The sequence below is a fragment of the Centruroides sculpturatus genome, unplaced genomic scaffold, assembly GCF_000671375.1.
Source record: "Centruroides sculpturatus isolate CEXI.00-Female unplaced genomic scaffold, Cexi_2.0 scaffold362, whole genome shotgun sequence".
Taxonomy (NCBI): domain Eukaryota; kingdom Metazoa; phylum Arthropoda; class Arachnida; order Scorpiones; family Buthidae; genus Centruroides; species Centruroides sculpturatus.
The window spans coordinates 105597-122070 of NW_019384664.1; the positions used below are offsets into that span (position 1 = coordinate 105597).

General features: G+C 26.3%; 1 protein-coding gene across 1 annotated transcript in view; it reads right to left on the bottom strand.

Moving 5' to 3' along the window:
* Window positions 1–16474, bottom strand: part of LOC111626612 (CLIP-associating protein 1-like) — a 156998-nt gene that overhangs the window by 96605 nt on the left and 43919 nt on the right. Inside the window, exons 8-9 of the mRNA XM_023370048.1 lie at window positions 4395–4432; window positions 4131–4157 (exon numbers count right to left, since the gene is read on the bottom strand). Of these exons, the coding sequence (XP_023225816.1) occupies window positions 4131–4157; window positions 4395–4432 (65 nt within the window). The remainder of the gene's footprint in view (window positions 1–4130; window positions 4158–4394; window positions 4433–16474) is intronic.

Below are 16474 nucleotides of genomic sequence, written 5' to 3' on the forward strand. Positions count from 1 at the left end.
CGCTCTCCTCAAATAAAAAAAAAAAAGGGAAATGTTAAAATATCAATAAACGAAATCTCCTCCATTTGTTTAAAGGTAATTCTATAGACATTTATATCAACAAGACAGGAATAAGAGATGTTTCTTATCACCTCTTTGGTTGCACGTGACACGTGGTTACAGCAATAAATTGCCTCGTTCGTAGTCAAACGCGATGTTTGATATAAACAATATCTAGATAGTTGACCAGGTTAAAGAAATTACTGTCAGCTGAATGTTAATTTATGGATGAGAGCCGTCAAACCTATAGAAATTTATATTATAAAATCATATCTTCTAGACACTGATATCAATAAATTAAACAAACTTCTTTGTGTCAGTTGTCCGTACAAGCTAGATCCAGACATCAACACACAAACAGGTATGTGTATAAATCATTAATGATGTCATAGTTCTCACCCCCTCAAAAATAGTATAAAGAGGGCTTGAATGCAGTCCACAAGGCAGACACCTCCAGGGCAGACATTGACTGCCACATCTACTGACCAATACCGCCATAACTGCCGTGACAATCCAGGAAGTTTTTACCAAAGACCCATATTACGGATTGGGAACTTAGACGTATTTATTTTTCTTTTGGATATCTATTTGTATACTCTCTCTCTGCGAAATCTCTCTCCCATCTCTTAACTTAGAGAATAGAGATTAGATGTTTCATATGAAAGACAAATCATTGTCACCACATAGAATAAAATTTTTGTAGATCTTCAACTTAGCCTTTGATATGTACAATTTTATAGTTGTTTATTAAATGTGTTATTCTTGTTCAACCTGTGTACTCGTTTGGGAACCTGTCAACTTACTCATTAACCTCCCCACTCATTTCATTTTGCCCTCCTATAAAGCCATCCTCTGACAGAGCCGCCGGTAAGTGGGACAACTAACCCTCTCGGTTCTCACAATGTTAATAAAAAGTACTTATTAATTATTCAAATATTTTTCATTTTTGAGTTAGTTCCCCTTTAATTACTTCTGAATCTGTCACTACTGATTAGTTTCTTTGTAATAAAATCTTCCTCTTGCTATAGAATCCAATGCTACACACATTTGACCCAAATTCAGACAGGCTTGGCCAAAAGCCATAAGCAGTAATAAAAAGTTGTTAAATTCAAACTTAGGCATTTATTTTCACACTTGTGATTTTAATATGTATATTTTTGTTCCATCCATACTATGGCTCTTTTTGAACCCTAAAAATTAATCAAAAGTAATCTTCAAATATCTTTCAACTCTATGTTTAGACTTATATACAAGAAAAAAACACAATGACAAGTCTCAAGGAGTCAGAATACATTTAACATATTAATGTTTTTGGAATAGATTCATCCTATCTTCAGATCTAAGTGATATTACTAAATTAAACATTTTCTGATTCCTTGAGATTTTTCAGTACTTTTTGCATGTTCATTTAATCAAAACATCTGAATTTTTTATCCAAATGTCATTTTATATTTCAGCATTAGCATTTGTCTTTACAAAATTATAAATAAGCTATTAATTAATTAAAAGTCAGAAAATTAGAGAAATTATAATCTCAAAGTAAAATCATCATAATTGTCAGAATATAAGTTAATTACTAAATTAGATATATATACACACACACAATACATACATGCATGCATGAATGCATAATATGTTTAGGATAATTATAACTAAGAACAGGCAATTCAGAGCTTACTGTAGAAAAATTATTGGGCAAATCTTGACAAAATTTGGAACTTCTGTCTCCATAATGTACAGTGCATAATTACATACATTTTCTAACAAATTTTGAGAATTAAAAAACAAAGTGCAATAATTTTATTTCAATTGAAATGTACAATTGACAGAGATATGGCTCTGTGTGCCTTTCATTTCCAATGCTTTATAAACTGCATTTGCTGCACAACACACTTGACCTATTCTTGCACTTTTAAAATTCTGTATTTTAAAGTAGGTAGTTTTATGGACCATCAAAGCTTGAAAAAAAGAAAACAGCCCTCGTAGCTAGATAGGAACATTGCTTTGACAAATGAGGCTCTTTAGGTAGCCCTTCACAGCTAAAAGTCACAGTGGTTCCAATCCGATGATTCTGGCAGGATGACATTGAAAATGATTAGTTAATCACTCTCTTATGCAAAAATGTTACAGTAAGGCCTCCATATTTAAGCTGATTCATGTTGATGTGTTGAAGCTGATTGTCTGAGTACCACAATCTTTACACAAGATTGTGGTACTCAGACAATTTCTCTGCTGCAGCACTGGAATTATGAAGTTTTGAAGCATATCTCCATATCTAATAATTAACTAGCAACTAACTGAGCATGTTACTGACCCAGATGCAGAGTTTTCTTACAAGGAAAAAAAAAAAAAAAACAATGATAAAGAATGCTATGAAACCACACCAAACCATTGCCTTTGGTGAGTGCAATGGAATTTGTTGGTAAACATGTAAATTTTCATTAAATCAAATATGGCAATTGTGCGTTCACATCACTCCACAGAATTTGCCAGAACCATTGCATCATCAACCATTGTATGAACTAAAAATCATGGCAAATATTTTCTGCTTATCATTATCATTAGAAACCAATTCTTGACTGTGGGATGTTTCATGTGTATAAAAATGCAAGATTTTTTCTGTAGTGTTAAACTGAATATTTAGCATTATTCAGAATTCAAATATATTCAGTCACAAAGTAATTGGTATTTAGACAAATACTAAACACATGTATTTGATATGCAAACTAATACTTCTTCAAAGATAAACTATATGGATAAATAACCTCTTTTTAGTTTGAGGAGAGACAGAGAGAAGGAAGAAAGAAAAATACAAGTTAAAATGAAAAGAACACTTAAAATTCAATGTAAAGGATATTTAAAAATATTGTTATTTAGTCCGTTTCAAAATAAATATAACTTTAATAAATGACCTTGAGTAAATATTTATTAATAGGATTGTAATGAAGAAACAGTAAAGCTTTTCCATTCATAGGAAGTAAATGATTTTTTGATTGTCAAATGCTTCAAGTTTTACTGAACATACTGTATTCACTACATCTACATTGGGGGACTGTCAAAAAACATCAGACCTCAATGACAATATTTTAATTTTTTACTTTTATCCCATAAAAATAACTTTAAAAAATTAAAAACATACAAACTTTTTTATTAAATAGAAAATGATGCTATTGTAAGGTGAAAAACCTTACAATAAGTCAGTGATTTCCAAAGTGTCCTTCCTTTTGTTTAATTACTATTTGCAATTCAGCATAGATGTAATTATAAAATAAGTGAAATGGAACAAATTAAAAAATGGAATATTTAAGAAATAATCTCCTAAACTGCAAGTGTTGAAAACAGAAATCATGCCAAATGTCAAACTTTTTCATCAATTCTATTTTATTTATCAAATTATATTATTATTATTATATATTTAATTAACAACAACAAATGTTAAAATACCCTGAGAAAAATTAAATAGAAGTATATAGTAATGCTGATAATATTCATAGCATAACTGATATTTGAAGAGCTATCTGGGTCAAGATGAGTCTGAAATGGCAACATATTAAGTTCTAGTGGGAAATGATTGCCCTACTATATATAATTTACTACTCTACATAAATATGTAGAGTAGTAAATTATAATAATTATCATTATCATTATCATCATCATTGCTGATTTTGCTGAGAGAGATACATGCAGTCTCTTCAATATCCAGTTATACGATTTCTAGAGTAAAATTGTATTGCTCTTATTTGCCATAAAGAAATCACCTATAATTATAAATTTCAAATCAAATATGTTCTCTTATCATTGCATGCATTGCATCCACACATTGTATACTTCATTGTTTATTTTTAACTACATAAGCTATTTGACGTTGGAAATTTTTATGATTTGCACTCTGTAATCAACAGAATATTTGTTCAATAAATGAATACTTCCGTATTATCTAGTAAGTTCATATTTTCATGAAGTTATCAAAATATAATTTCAAACAACTTTTGTAGTTATCACAAAATTTAAATAAATACTGTTTATTTCTTCCACATAAAATTACTAATATAAAATATAAAGGAAGAAATCTAATTGGCTTATCAACTTACCATTTCTATTTCACTGCTGTCTGATTGCTATGTCAAAAGCAGAGAAAGTGATATTGGAAAGTGCATTATATAAATTATAATAATTTTTAATGTGCTAATTATAATTCTTTTATAAATTAAATTTTAAGAAACTCAGGCCAATATCTTTAAACATAATTAAAACTAAACATAACTAAATATTTAAGTACGGTATTTATTACAAATTAATATAACACTGGATATATAAATTATTCATATATATTAAATTTACAAAATTTTGCTTACTTGTGATCTGGAATCAGTGTCATCATCAGCTTGATGACCTATATAACAAAACAAAGTATTAATTATATTAGTATTACATTTATGTTTATTATTATATTTACACATTTTAGAATCTATAGTTTTAATTTTCAATATGACTGATTCTATCAATAATTTTCATTTTAACTAACTTCACACATTATAATTTTATCTGCCAACTTTCAAAATATTTTGTTTGGTAAACAAAAATCGAGTCATACCTTACTCCAGAAAAAATTTTAATATAAATAAGCATTTTCAAATACTTATACAGGTAACCCCCCCTATAACACGGTAGTTACATTCCAAAAAATTGCTGTGTTATGCAAATTCGTGTTATACGAAACAAAGAACTAATACGAAAAGGAGGGTTTGGTTCCAAAAATTAAAAAACATGCTATTATATTTTCGTAATTAAGATAAATATCTTTATTAAAATTTTCTTAAGTGATACATAATAATATAAATTAAACAATGTTTTCTTTGTCATCACTAAAAGCACTATTAACCGAGAGCGTTTGTTTTCTTTTTGGCAAGTTATCCTTATCCTCTGAGTATTTTTCTGCATTATCTTCAGATCCATGCTTTACCTTTTGCAAAAAGTATGTAATTTTAGATTGCTTGCTTCTAGTTAAAAGATCTTTATAAATTTCCTTATATGGTGCTAAGTACTTATGAAGAATAAAGCAAGTATGGAATAAGGGAAAAACATCTGGCAACAACAGAAGCAGAAGCGTCGAGATCTGGCAATACCGAAACAAGTTTCGAGAAGGACCATGTGTGTCGGACAGAAGGAAAATAACATTTACATACTTTAGTATTAATAGTTCATGAAAATAATTTTTGTAAACTATTATTTCTTAAGTATGTAAAAATTTATTACATTTCATGTTGTACGAGGGTTTTACCCAATTCTCGAACCGTGTCAGAGTGAATCAGTGCTACAACAGTACAGTGTTATACGGGGATGGTACCAATTCTTGAACTGTGTTAGAGTGAATCCGTGCTATAGAAGTGCCGTGTTATACGGGGGTTACCTGTATAGCTATTAACTGGTTTAAGAATTAGATGTAGATTTAAATAAATAATTTATAAATTTAAAATGTAGTACATAATATATTAAACTGAATACATAAAATAATATTAACTAAAATAAAATAATAATATACAAAAACTTTGAAATTAAATATTTCATTAATACAAAACCAAAATACAAAAAGTTATAGTACATATTGCATTAAAATGCAAATTTACAATTTAATGAGTTATTTTCATATTTAAAATGATCAATATCTTTAGTATTTGAAAAGTTCAAAATATTTTTATATCTATATACATGGCATAGTTTGAAAAATTAGTAATATTGTCCCTGAAATAAATGTAAAGTCTTAATTTTTCAAGCTATCTCCATATGAATTAAACCAAAAATAAATTCATAGATATAATTAAAAAATCATGTTCTCATATTTTTTACTTTTTCCCATGATAGATTCAAGTATATAGTCAATGTATATTAGTAAAAAACCTCACTATCTACTGCATGGAGATCTCTGTATGAGATCTAACTTGACTTCTTTTAATGGTACACTTCTATATTATTATATTATTTTGTTACTTATTTGTTATTAATTTTTAAGTTATATTATTTTTTTTTATTTTATATTATTTTATTTTTGTTGTATTTAAATTTTATTTTTTATTCTATTCTACTAATATTTATTAAAAATTCTTTTCACTCAAATATGTTCTATTTTGGAATACTCAACTGATGAAGATCTACCAAATTAAGTTGAAAATGTTTTTGTTTCATTAAACTTTTTGCTGGAATTGATTTCTAAGGTGTAAAGTTATTTTCTAATATTCTCTACAGTTTCTGTATTTTATTACATGTCAATATTGTTAAAGTGTAAAGTTTAATATTTTAATATACTCTGTACAGTTTAATTAATATAATTATAAACATATATAATATACTAGATGGTTATGTCACATTTCATTTAAATATTTGTGATATTTAACAAAACTGATAATAAACATGTTTAATAACAACAAACATCACAAAGCCTGATATGTATACAGAAACATCACCAAACAATTGCTTAAATACACATGTTTGTAATGATCTTTTATATGTTAATGAGAGAGAGAGAAATAATAAGAGACAAATGAAAGTTTTAATTTATTAAAATAAATTTTTCATGCAAACATTAATAATGCTTTTGTAAAACTATAATTTATTATCAATTTTATCAATGATTATTTTAGTTTTTACTGTATATTTAATTTTTAGTTTCTTACTGTAACAAAATATGTTCTAATGTAATTTTAGGTTTATGAAAGTTTTTGAAAACACCAATATTTACTGAACCAATAATTTTGAAAGTTGATTATGAACCAATAATGTTGATTATGAATGTCAAAAGAATCAGTCATCATTTGAGAACTGCAAACTTATTATGAAATGACAAAAATAATTAAATGAATTGCAATTATTAAATTATTTCAACTTTTAAATTTGCTTAAACAAACTGCATTTTCTTTAGCTAAACAATTAACATGTACTTAATACAAAAACAAATTGTTTTCAATTGCAAACAATTGCATCATACCAGAATTACTGACTAGAAATATAAGACTTCACCATTATTTGGCATTAATTATGCAAACTGCAAAATGTCTATTATATAGTTGTCTCACAGGTAAAACCAATTTTAATTTGATCATTAATTACTGTTTCCATTTGTATCAGTTATACTAATATATTGCTATATATTATCATCTTCAAACAGATTTACTTTCACAATGATTATCGCAAGTTTCTTGAAAATACTGCAGAAAGAAACAGTAATTAATAAAAAATGAGGATGCTTATTAACATGTTAAAAGTCCTAAAATAGATATTAATAAAAGAAATAACATGAAATTTCCTGCTTAACTATAAGCATCAAGCAGAAAACAGCAAGTTTTACAGTTTTATTTTTCAACCTGTAATGACAATATAATAAAACTGTTTGGTATTGAACTGAATAGATAAAGAATAAAATTTATTAGGCAAATGTGAAATTCTAAACTCTAATTCTTAAATAATAAATGGCAGAAATTTATAATTCTAAAATTATGTATGAATTTATTAAATTGTCCAACAGTTTTTTTCACTGAATATATATATATATTCACTGCAAAAAAACTTTCTCTGTTAATTTACTATTATTATTATTATCATCTTAATTTCAATATTATTGTAACAATGTTGTCTAACAATGAGTCACCACCAAATGCAATAAAGTATATTGCAACAAACCCCTAGTATAACATCAATCAGCATATTTTAAGATTTTGTGACTTTTAAAAATGCTGTGTTTGGCAAAATTATACATTTAAAAACACTTATAATTTAATATTGATAAATTTGTTTTCAAAATATTTTAATTCTTTCCAAACTCCCTGACAATTACCATTAAAACCCTCAGTTTGAGGGCTATAATAATGAACTTGTCTAACAATGAAACAAAGTGCAAAAAATTATAAATTATTGTAATTTAAATTGCAATTTATTTAACAAAAATGCACTTAAGTAGCTTTTAAACAATACTTTATTAGTATAAGAATAATTGATTAGTACATAAACTCTTCCCTTTTCCATTCTCAGATTCAATGTGAAAAAGTTCATTTAAAAAGTTATCCCTTGTAAGTAACATTTTAGAAATTCCTATATGCACTATATCATGTATAACAAATCTGATACATTTAATATATACTGTATTATCTTTTATTTATCTTTTTGAGTAAAATTTTCAATAAGACTTAGAGACAATAAAACAAGTCTTTTTTCAAGCATATCAGTATATTTTATTTATTTTGATAATAAATTATGAATAAAAAATAACAATGAAGACATTATCTAGTTATTAACAATATTTGTTTCCATATAAAATATCCATTTCAGTTTAATTTATCTAAAAATTTACATCTTGGAAGTTCTCTTATGTTTTTATAAAAACCTTATAATATATGAATTTATAAAACTCCATATTAATCTTAACATAATACACATAATTAAAACGTTTGTGTTAATAATCTACTACAATTCAAATTATTTTAGTTATCAATTTATATTAAAAAAATCCAAAAAAATTTCATCAATTTTGTTAGTCATCTAGTTTGTCAAATTGTTTTAAATATGTTAATATTTGAATATATGTATAAATAATATAAACTAATGAAAACTTTATATCTGATAAAAATGTAGAAAGTTATGAATAAAAATTTCAAATATTCTAACAATTAAATTTATCCATTAATGCAATTTCAAGTTATAGTTATAAATATTTTCCAATCTATTGCTTTCATATTTATTTCAGTGAAAAATAAATATTTTAATATATAAATATATACATATATGCCTACTAATATAATCAAAACGTATAATATTTATCCTCACGGAAAATCAATACAATCGTATTTTTATTATAAAGTGAACTATATTACAGTTCTATTTAAATTCCAATTTACAGGGATTCAATAAGTAATTATTTACACAATTTTCAAGCATAATATTCAATATAAAGTTAGTAGTATATAGAAGGCGACCTTGATGCGACAGGTTCTATGTCAGTCGTCTTAGACTGCCTGACAACTTTTCTAATTGGCCTTATGCCAAATATCTAGGTACTGGATTCCGTTAGCAACGGTCATCTGCCGATTTAGATGCTTTTCAACTCCATTTAGGCATAATAAAGAATTACAATAAGTTCCAAATCATTCCACATTAAATAAACAATTCGAGCGTATAACATAATGCAATTTTATTCGTGTTTAACGTAAATAACTTATACCTAACTAGAAGTAATATATCTTTTTCCTCTTTTTGTTTTTTTAATTTTTAAGCTTATTTATTGTGTGATGGAATTTACGATAGACAAACTAAACGTCACTTTCAAATTTATAATAATGTCATGCAATATTTTCATCCTATTACTTCATTAAAAACGTTTAAAAAATTTTATAGTTTTTATATCTCTAATTAATATTTAAATTTATAATATATAGATTTAATTTTATACATCCGAAAACGTATAATCAATACGATCGCCAAATAAAATTATATAAGAAGCTAATCATGAAATTTAAATTCTTATTTGATGGATAATTAAAAGTGAGACATTTCCAAATAACTAATTATCAAACGTATTCCAACGTTTTCTAGTCATACGTCTTAATTTATTTTCTTGAAAGCTCGCTGTTTAATTACAAATCGTTTTTTTACATGCAAGTTAACAAAAAGAAAAAAAAAATCTTGATTTGCATACAAAATACAAACTTAAAATTTTATCTAATTGAAATATTTAAGTTCCTAAAATAAATATATATAAAATATAAAACAGAATATCAAATTTAATAAATATTCAATACTAAACAATTTAAAATAGAGATAAGAAATTTTCTTTAAACGATTAATGAAAGTACACAGCAATTAGTTATATTATGTTATAACAAAAATAAAAATTAAGTAAGCTTATAAAAATGCGAGTATTAGTAATAATTTTGATTCTGAAAATATACATCAAGATGATATTAATGAAAATTATTAATATTTGCGAGCAACTGTGAGCACAGGTTTACAATGACAGATAAACGAATAGTACAATGAATACACAATGAGATAGTTTGTTTATCTTAAATCGAAATAGTTTAACTTGTAAGATTAACTTCAAGTAATATTTACTCGATGTGCTTAATTCCAGGTTAATGCAATTTCGTCAGACTCGTCTAATAGATTTACAAATAACTAAATTCAGATGTAATATCTATGAGAAATCTATTATTCAACTTTTCGCAAATGAATGATAAACTGTGAAATTATTATTTAAAATAAGGATCAAAAGGAGAAAAGGCCACTTTTGTAATAAGAAAGCAGTCACGAAAATTATTTTCGCACGATTATTTAGCGATAACAACAAGAGTTTCTTTCATTAGCGAAAGAAAATGCAAGAATGATAGAAGTATGTACATGCTCTTTCTACAAAGTCTTCTTAAAATAAAAGTAGCAACGAACGACCCAAATCTTTTGAACATTTCCCAAGTTCCATTCTTTCACTACGGAATAGAGGACAAAATGTAGAAGGGGCAACGTCTTACAATAGTAAACATAAGATAATCATAATGTAATTGCATTATTTGCTTTCCTTCCTACATATTTTTGTTTATTTAGGAAACGACTAACAATTGTTTAACTGCTTAACTGATAAAATCCTCTTATAAATCAGCACTTCTACTTATAATCGATAAACCCGCAAAAAGCAAGCCAGTTATATAAACAAAATGTTTATTATTTCGTAAGTTTTTAAAATGACCATTTAAAAACGTAAAACCTCTTTCTAAATAAAAAAAATAGTTTTCAAATCAGATAAACATTAATTTATAAAACTGTTAAACGCAATCAGTCAACATATCGCTAAAATAGAGCATTATATTATAAAGATAGTGATATATTGGATACCGCATGACGTAGTGTATTACCCATTGTTATCGAGCGTTAAAACTATCACGCACTATTAAAAATAGCAGAGATTATAGTTCCTTTAAATAATCGCCACTAGTAACTATAACGATAAGTTACTGAGCATGGAAAAAGCCATATTTTAATGAGTTAAGGTTAAGGTATTTAAAGATCGTAACTGATATAACAACAATGCTAATAACCGACTTTTCCCTCTAAGATATTAAATAGTAATTAAATACAATTATTGACAGCTGCTTAATTACACCATTTAAAATGTTTTTCCGGATTAAGAGTCTATAAAAAATAGCGCAGTATTAAAATGTTTACATGTTACGTGACACGTCAAATAAAAATGTGACACCCGTAAAAAATGTCATCATTCTTCACAAGTATGATAATTTTTTGCGTACAAAACAATGCACAATGTTAAGTTCAGTGAAATTGATAAAAAGATCACGTACGAATTAGTAGATTAAAGTATATGCAGAGTAGTTTTTCTTCAATTAGATATCTTCATTTTACTAAAGTAACTACAAATCTGAGAAAAGCGTTAAATATTGAGATATTACAAGAGATCTCTCCTTAAGCGTAAATAATACATTTTAAAAATATATTTTTAAAGTAAGTAAAAAGAAAAAGTAATCAATATGCGAAACTGTTATTGCGCAAAAGAAACAATTGCGTTGTAGGAAATTGCATTTATTTTATAGCTAGGAAATTCTAACATGGCTTAAAGTTTTGAATTAACTCAACAAATTGCATCTTACAACAAACTGTAATTTATAAACTATAATTTAGTACAGTACATCCTGAACGCATGTACTGTACTGTACTAAATTATAATATTTTTATTACAAAATAAGAAATTTACCTGCATGACTTTTTAATTACACTATTAAAAGATAAAAATTGATATAAAAAGAAAAAATCATTTTACCAATTCATACAAACTAACTAAATAAAATAGCAATGAATATAAGATAAACAACCAATTATTGTTAAATAATATTCAGCTTGGTTCGATTTCAACTTGTTTACATTTCTATTGGAAATATTCACTAGTTTCTGAAAACAAAATAATATTATACTTGAAAATTAAAAAACTTCCTTTAAAAATGGTAATTTCTAAATAAAAAAGATTTATTGAAGCTTTTCATGTGATGATAATTAAAATAATAATTTTAAAAAATTAATAAGAACAAATACTTGATCGAATTCATGCAAACTCATACGAAAAAATTCATTTCTAGTAGAGACTATTTTTTAAAAAATGATCTAATGTTAGCAGAATATTTTTTTAATCTTCTGAAAATAGAAATTCGAATTAACAAACGTGCTCCACTTTACTCGTATTTCGTGATTTGTAAACGTCGTTAAGTATTTATTTATAGATTATTAATTTAATTAAAGAAAATAATTAATTAATTAATTCTTTAGTTTTAATATAAAAATAATAAACATTTTATTAGAGTTTCTTTTTATGGAAATATAAGATAAAAATAGCCCAAAATGTTATATTTTTAAAAGGATTTATATATCTTAGAAGGTCGTGTCATTAACGACGACTCAATAGAAAGGATTAGAATCCTTTCAAAATTTATAAAGAATAATTACAGATTTTTCTTGATGCATAATTATTACTTTTTAAATTTTATTCTATTCGCCTTATAATAAAAACATGAATCACGTTGAAAGACCGTCAACTACAACCTTGATTAGTATACTATATACAATAAAAGGAATTTTTATGTACAATACTTAATGTTTCAAGGCCAGATTAATTTTTTGATAATCACTGATAGATGAATTTTATAATTAAAGTATAGTTAATGAAAAGACATTTAATCTATGAAAAATACTACTGTTATTGTGAAGGAAAGAAAAATAATGTATCTGTGAAAATCTTTGCTGGACTGCGGCCAACTAAACTACCAATTCTGGTTTCCTTTTATTCTTGAATCGAAATAATTTACCTCATTTTAATATGATGCTTAAAAAATGGGGCATCTTTCTAAGAAGACGATTTTTGCATAAACGATAATAAGATCATTGTTCCCTCTTATTTTCGCCATTCTTTAAAAACAGGAAATCGTAAAAAAAAATTGTGCATTTTAAATATCATTAACTTTACACAAATTGTTTCGAATAGCGTTTATTAAAATACGTATAAAATTCGAAATACTTCTAAACATCAATATTCGTATCTGAATTTCATTAATATTTGCATGCGGGGATCGATTTGTACATTGGAATAGTATTTTTCTTAGCATCCTGGCACCCATCCAACAATACTAGTACTTTTACTAGCACATTTTATGAAAAGAACTACAAAAATAAATTCAAATCTGGGTAAAATTATTATTAAAAATTAATTCAACCATTATTTTTATATTATCGAAATTTTCAACATTAGTAAATTTTCTATGTTTTTGAAAAAGATTATCATCTAGATTTATATATAGATAAAAAAGAAAAAAATGAATGATTTATCTAAATATGAAAATCAACATAACAGACAGGTGTTTGGATAACCGTCAAGACAAGTGCTACACCTTCCTGTTAACCCTGCAAATTTAGAAGTCAAGGTCGAGCGAAAAATTGATAAGATGGACTATAACTAGCATCCATCTTTAACAAACAACAAAGTACGAGACGAAAACTGGTCATAATTTCCATTTACTGTCATGCTAAAGTGGCAAGCAAGCTCGATGTAGTTACAAACAAAGCCGGAAAATGGCTTTCCTTCTATCGATTTTTTCGCACCCTCGGTCGAAATCTCTCGTTGATTATCCACTTGGTTTCCTAAGATCAAAAACTGCTCAATCCCTTATGAGTAATGGATGACTCCAACAAACAGGGAAGAAGCGTGATCTACGACACCATTGGGAATCAAACTGATCAAAAGCATGAAATGGTCTGCAGAAAGACCCGGGGTCGTCGTCAGCAATGGTAGGATGCCAATTACCTATGATAAATACTTGATGTGTTGCAAGAGATTTGTTTCCTATTAATCAATCTAGCGATGATGGAGATTACTCGTTCGTGATACTTTCATACTGAATTTTAAAATATGTAATCCATATTTCACAACCCGGAAATGTCCTTTTTGCATTTTTCATGCGTGTTTGGCATATTCGATGATAAGAATATAAAGAATCATAAAGAAATTCGTTCTTCGAAAATACCTATAAAGAACAAACGTCGTAAATTTTACATTTTGCTTCTTTCCGAAAATCGTGGCAAAAATTTTATCAAAACGTAACATTTGCTTAATGAATATCAAATCGTTTAGTTTATTTTAACGCGTGAAAGCTTAAAGCTGCATTATTTATAATTTAAATTATTCATGAACATTATAGTTATATATAAAATTTTGGCATTGTGTTCTAGAAATTTACATGATTACTAAACAATGTTAATCCAACTTAAATTAAGCAAGCAAATTAGGCATAATTCGTTCATTAATTCAAAGAAACATTTTAAATTATAAAACTTATTAAGGTCACAAAAAGCATCGAATATGGAACGAAGCGAATAAACTCAATAGAAAACATCTGGAGCGTATTTTATACATATTTCATTATTTCCAAAAACTAAACAAGGCTTCAATAATTCATCATTATGTTCCAAATTTGTCTTTGTATTTCAGTAAGTACACGGATCTTCAATAATTATTGTTGTATTATTGATTCTGTATATATTAAAATTTAAATTTAAAAAAAATTATGAAAGCCAAAAAACTTGATATATTCAATTTTAAATTTTTATAAGAATAGATAAAATGAATATTTTTCAGCTTAATGCATTTATTATAAAAACCAACTTGTTTATAAAAAAGGCAGAATATCAATTATACCAACAAGTTAAAATGATTTATTTGAATTCGAACCTAACAAATAATAATTAGACCATTATTCACGTCGAATCGCATTCTGAAATATAACTGAAATCTATTATTATTATCTGAATAATTAAATGTATACATTAATAATTGTAACTCATTCAAATTAAGGTCGACAACATATCTGCATTTTAAAACATTCTCATCGTCGTCGTCCTCCCTTCCACTTTATAACAATAACATACAAACAAAAAAGAAAAACGGGAATAGAGAAAGGAGACGATGTTAATGATATTTCCGCTTCGATACTGCCCAATAGTAAGGTCAAATTAATCACGTAACAAGTTTTAACAATAATAGTGGCAATAAAAATATTGTTAAATCATTTTTCCTCACATCTTTTATTTTAAAATTATTTTTAAGAACCATTCATTTCTTTAACCATGAAAAATATTTAAATTACATACAGAATTCATACTTTTTTTGATAAAAAATTTATAAAATTTTTATTTTAAATAATTACTCATTAACATCTTTATTTCTTATTTATCTTAATAACTAATAATTGATCATACAGATCCTTCGAGGATATAATAAAGAAAGAAAAAGCATTATATATAAGGTATTATAGAAAGATTCGCGCACAGATTCAGAGACGTTTATTTATACTCATTACGTAAACATAACATTTATATTTAGTGATTTATAAAAACGATAAGGATGACGAGACTTAAATATTATATAATTATAAGATGCAGAGATTTTTAACTAAATCGTACAATCCAGGTTAACTTTTTCGCATTAACCCAGCCTGTTTTAGAACAACAATGGAAATGTTGAGAATGTCAAAGATAAAAATATTATGTACTACTAAATAAGGAATATATATTTAAATATATGCAATTGCACGGATTATATTACAGTTATCAAATTATAAAATGATAACTGACACTATGAATGACAATGTAACAGATGAAATGGTGGAATAATAACTAGACTCAAGATGCTTGACAATAAAATCTGAGAGTAGATTAATGTCGCTCTGTTGGGTTTTCCTTTTCTCTCTAGCACTCAGACATCAATACCTTTGTAACAACATCGCATTTTCTTTCATCATTAACTTTTGAAATGGATGAAACATGACAAAAATTTCCGATGTTTTCTATAAACTCTCCTGATGAAATTCCTAAAGAACAGAAATCGTTGTTAAAGTTTTAAAACAATTTTTGAAGAATTCCGTTTCACACACCGCAAAATGATGCTTCTTCTCAAGCAAGTCTAATTTCAAACTAATTCACTAACACAATCAACTATAATTGTAAGAAAAGTTTTTTTCTTCCCTAACGATCGCTTATAGCTATAGCGTCTATTTGAAGTATTCGCTTTCCGTTAAGTATGTCAACACTTGTTTGCACATGTATTCACTGCCTCTGTCCGGACAGTGACCTTCGATCATAAGGTCAGGATCATCCAGTCGATGTATTTTGATCGACATAATGTAATAAAGATGTATTTTGATAGGCAAAGATTGTTATAGTGATTCAATCTGATTATACTCACTTAGAATATTTATAAATAATACAAACACCGAAGAAACAAGAATTAATTATTATTGTGTTGAACATGAAATGCAGTTAACAATAGTTACTCGTTTAACAAATATAGAATTTGATATTTATTATTTCAATAAGAACGAAAACTAATAAATAATTATAATAT